This window comes from Coregonus lavaretus (assembly GCF_964263955.1).
Source record: "Coregonus lavaretus genome assembly, contig: HAP1_SCAFFOLD_545, whole genome shotgun sequence".
Taxonomy (NCBI): Eukaryota; Metazoa; Chordata; class Actinopteri; order Salmoniformes; family Salmonidae; genus Coregonus; species Coregonus lavaretus.
Genome location: NW_028160696.1, coordinates 90,001 through 95,000, shown reverse-complemented (window position 1 = coordinate 95,000; position 5,000 = coordinate 90,001). Strand labels below are relative to the sequence as shown.

General features: G+C 42.0%; 1 protein-coding gene across 1 annotated transcript in view; it reads right to left on the bottom strand.

Moving 5' to 3' along the window:
- Window positions 1–5,000, bottom strand: part of cntn1b (contactin 1b) — a gene marked incomplete at both ends in the record, with an annotated part of 18,826 nt that overhangs the window by 11,129 nt on the left and 2,697 nt on the right. The window contains 7 exons of the mRNA XM_084196020.1: window positions 443–560; window positions 991–1,115; window positions 1,314–1,498; window positions 2,743–2,842; window positions 3,409–3,615; window positions 4,333–4,428; window positions 4,750–4,931. Coding sequence (XP_084052146.1) covers window positions 443–560; window positions 991–1,115; window positions 1,314–1,498; window positions 2,743–2,842; window positions 3,409–3,615; window positions 4,333–4,428; window positions 4,750–4,931 — 1,013 coding nt within the window. The remainder of the gene's footprint in view (window positions 1–442; window positions 561–990; window positions 1,116–1,313; window positions 1,499–2,742; window positions 2,843–3,408; window positions 3,616–4,332; window positions 4,429–4,749; window positions 4,932–5,000) is intronic.

Below are 5,000 nucleotides of genomic sequence, written 5' to 3'. Positions count from 1 at the left end.
AAACTAACCAATCACACATAGTTTGTGTTATAGACTAACCAATCACACGTAGTTTGGGATATAGACTAACCAATCACACGTAATTTGTGTTATAGACTAACCAATCACAAGTAGTTTGGGATATAGACTAACCAATCACACGTAGTTTGGGATATAGACTAACCAATCACACGTAGTTTGGGATATAGACTAACCAATCACTCGTAGTTTGGGATATAGACTAACCAATCACACGTAGTTTGGGTTATAAACTAACCAATCACACGTAGTTTGGGATATAGACTAACCAATCACACATAGTTTTTGTTACAGACTAACCAATCACACGTAGTTTGTGTTATAGACTAACCAATCACACATAGTTTTTGTTACAGACTAACCAATCACACATAGTTTTTGTTACAGACTAACCAATCACACGTAGTTTGTGTTATACACTCACCAATGACACGTAGCTCAGCGCTGGCGTAGATGATACCCCAGTAGTTCTCAGCGATACACTGGTACATCCCAGAGTCAGCAAGCGTCAGACTGGAGAACTTCAGCTCACCTTTACCATACTGGGAAAGAATTTGTACAAGATAAGATGGTGCCAATCTTTCCTGTTGAATTGAGATCAAGGCCTGCTTATTTCACTATTCTTATAGAATGGATCTACACAACAGATGTACATTAATTGTAGTAGGTGTTGATTAAAACACCTACCACAAAAGCATACCAGCAGAGACCCATAGACTTCCAGTCATTGTGCTAACGCTAGTTAGCATTGGCTCGTCAAACTACCTCTAACTTCCTTCATACTGGACACAGACACATACAGATGGTATCCACAAGTTGATCTGACTCTGGGGAAGTAGATAAAGGGCATCCTTGCCAAAATCCCCAAGTATCCCTTTAAGAGTTTTGTGTTCATCTGTCCAACTTTGATTTTGATCTTGAAGTAGCCCTTTAAAGAATAACAGCCAGCATGGGGAGGACAGGCATCTTTACCGAGTATCCATCCTTGAGCCATCGGATGTACGGGTCAGGCTTCCCGTTAGCTACACAGGACATGGTGTGTTCTGACTCTATGTCCTTCTGGGTGTTGTTGATGGTCACAGCCCACTCAGGAGCAGCTGTCAATCAAAACATAATATCAATGTTGAAACACATACACACTACAATGAAACCATGTATATGTTTTGGTTTACAGTAAATCATATCTTAGTGTTAGTGGTACTAACATTATAATGTAAAGTGTTATAAGCAACTGCTATATACTGTATATCAGATATGTCCTTGTAATACTGTAGAGATGGAGTTTGGCATCTTACCCTCTACGTAGAGCCACGCCTGATGCCAGTCCTGCCATTTCTGGTTGATGGCCTCACACTCGTACCCTGCTGCATCTTCATACTGGACGTTGTAGAGGTGGAGCAGCGCTCCAGACATGCTGACCTCAGCACTAGCAGGCAGGTCGGTAGCACCTATCTTCCTCCAGACGATATGAGGGGCCGGACTGGACGCAAAGAGAACAAGAGACGAAGGAACAAACTGAGCATGGTCGTGTCCCAAATGGCACCCTATGCCCTATTTAGTGCACTATGTTTATTTATTTATTTTGATTTCCCCTTTATTTAACCAGGTAAGCCAGTTGAGAACAAGTTCTCATTTACAACTGCGACCTGGCCAAGATAAAGCAAAGCAGTGCGATAAAAACAACAACACAGAGTTACATATGGGGTAAAACAAAACAAAGTCAAAAATACAACAGAAATAAATATATATACAGTGTGTGCAAATGTAGCAAGTTATGGAGGTAAGGCAATAAATAGGCCATAGTGCAAAATAATTACAATTAGTATTAACACTGGAATGATAGATGTGCAAGAGATGATGTGCAAATAGAGATACTGGGGTGCAAATTAGCAAAATAAATAACAATATGGGAATGAGGTAGTTGGGTGGGCTAATTTCAGATGGGTTTTGTACAGGTGCAGTGATCGGTAAGCTGCTCTGACAACTGATGCTTAAAGTTAGTGAGGGAGATAAGAGTCTCCAGCTTCAGAGATTTTTGCAGTTCATTCCAGTCATTGGCAGCAGAGAACTGGAAGGAATGGGGGCCAAAGGAGGTGTTGGCTTTGGGGATGACCAGTGAGATATAACTGCTGGAGCACATACTACGGGTGGGTGTTGCTATGGTGACCAATGAGCTAAGATAAGGCGGGGATTTGCCTAGCAGTGATTTATAGATGGCCTGGAGCCAGTGGGTTTGGCGACGAATATGTAGTGAGGACTAGCCAACAAGAGCGTACAGGTCACAGTGGTGGGTAGTATATGGGGCTTTGGTGACAAAACGGATGGCACTGTGATAGACTACATCCAATTTGCTGAGTAGAGTGTTGGAGGCTATTTTGTAAATGACATCGCCGAAGTCAAGGATCGGTAGGATAGTCAGTTTTACGAGGGCATGTTTGGCAGCATGAGTGAAGGAGGCTTTGTTGCGAAATAGGAAGCCGATTCTAGGGCTCTGGTCAAGAGTAGTGCACTATATAGGGAAAAGGGAACCATTTGGGACAGGCCATGTGTCTTATGAAGGCTTAATAAATAAATAAAGGCATACATAACTGTTTCACAAAAGATGTATAAGCAAGTGGATGCCATCTTCTCTATTACAGTGTGACGACTGATCAAAAGTCCCCAAAGTCTTGGTGTTTGTTTCATCAGTAACTAAATATCTGTCATTTCCATATTCTGACTCACTTTCCCAGAGCGAAGCACTCCAGTGTGACGTTGTAGTTGAGCATAGCTGTGGTGTCAGGGAACTTCACTACGAGGTCGGCCTTGTACCTCTTCTCTGGGGCTGTGGGGATGAAAGGGTCATAGGTCATAGGTCAACACTATAGAGTTGCCCAAAAGATATTGATCTCTGGTCAGTTTTTTGTGTTTTTCCAGCCTAATGTTTAGGGTTAGATTTCGCAGTGTAAGATGATCATAGATCTGTGACTAGGGTCAACTTCTACCTAGACATTGATCTAAGGTCAGTTTTGTGTCTTTCCATCTAATGAAACATCTTAGGTTTTGGGGAGCGTATAAGCTGATCCTAGATCTGAGCCTAGGCGTAACTACCCGGAGTTGCAGACAAAGCAAAGACAATGGTCAAAAGTAGTGCACTATCTAGGTAATACAGACATAAAGTAGTGAACTATCTAGGTAACACAGACATAAAGTAGTGAACTATCTAGGTAACACAGACATAAAGTAGTGAACTATCTAGGTAACACAGACATAAAGTAGTGAACTATCTAGGTAACACAGACATAAAGTAGTGAACTATCTAGGTAACACAGACATAAAGTAGTGAACTATCTAGGTAACACAGACATAAAGTAGTGAACTATCTAGGTAACACAGACATAGGCTACTCACTCTCTTCTGTAGATATAAGAGTGATGAACTTGGAGTAGACTCCCTTGCCGATCTGTGGGTTAAACACATAGCAGGAGTAGTTCCCTGCGTCTGACGCCTCCACCTTGGAGATGTACAGATTCCCGGTGCTCTGAGAGACGAAGCGACGCTTATCCGGGTGGAGGAAAACCGGAAACTCGTTGTATATCCAACGGAACGTCACCTCAGCTGGGATACAGGGGAAGAACAAAAAAACGAAATAGTAAGAATGTGGTGGTCAGTTTCACCAGAATCACCTCTGAGTCTCTACGGGGGTTCGTTTTGTGTACTGTGTAACTCTGAGGTACTGTGAACAACGGTGTTCTGTCCAGCTCTTTCTTCATGAGGTTCTATGATTCAGCACTGAATACATTAGAAGTCAGAATGTTTACGTTTACATTTCAGCAGACGCTCTTATCCAGAGCCACTTGAAGATAGTGCATTGATCTTAAAGGTCGAATGCAGCCATTTTTATCTCAATATCAAATCATTTCTGGTAAACAATTAAGTACATTACAGTGATTGTTTTCAATTAAAATGGTTAAAAAAAAAGAAACAGAAATTGCTTTTTAGCAAAGAGCAATTTCTCAAGCAATACTTTTTCTAGGACTGTCTGGGAGTGGTCTGAGTGAGGAGGTGAAAACTGAAAATGTGCTGTTATTGGCAGAACATTTCACAGTATTATTCCAACCTCATAGTGTGGAAATATGTATAAAACACAGGAAAATCACGTTTTTGAATGCACTGGGCCTTTAAGATAACTAGGTGAGTCAACCACATAACACAGTCATAGTAAACACATTTTTCTTCAATAAAGTAATATCAGCAAAGTCAGTGGTTGTAAGAAAAGATAAGTGTGTGTTAGTTTGAGTAATCATGTGTATTCCAGTATGTCGAGGTACTAACTTGGCCATCGCTTGGGAGGAGCACAGAGCAGCACGGCCCCCTGGCCCTCCTTCACGGTCACAGGGTCCCGCTCTTCATCTGGGAACTCCTCCAGGTCTGGAGATAGAGAAAACACAACGCATTGGTCAGTGTAACTCTAGCATATAGTTATGATCCCAGGTGTCCACAGACAACACAGCTGTAAACCACAGACAGAAGCAATGACTTAGGGACTAGACACACGACACGGCTCATTCTTGGTGATACTTGTGTTTGTTAGTCAATTCCATTTCAGAACCATTGGGATCTGAATAAGTAAATCTACTGTGAGAGAGAAATCGAACTAACACCTGTTGACCAGAGTCAACCAGTTTCACTCACATCCAGTACTAGTCTCTCTCAACATGATATTCGGTTATGGCTCGCGACAATACTCACATCCAAACTTGACCTTGGCCTCCTTGCTGATGACAGTGCCGTAGATGTTCTTGGCGACACAGACATAGGTCCCTGCATGTTTCTTCTCTTCAGGGTTGTTTATGATGAGGTTCCCTCCCACCAGACTGTAGTGTTCATTAGGCAGCTCCATCAGCTTGATCTCCCAGTTGTCACGCCTCCATCTGGCGGGAAATGTGTATCTCAATTTTTACCGATAAATTGCTGTTTTTTGAATAAATTGGAATTAGTCA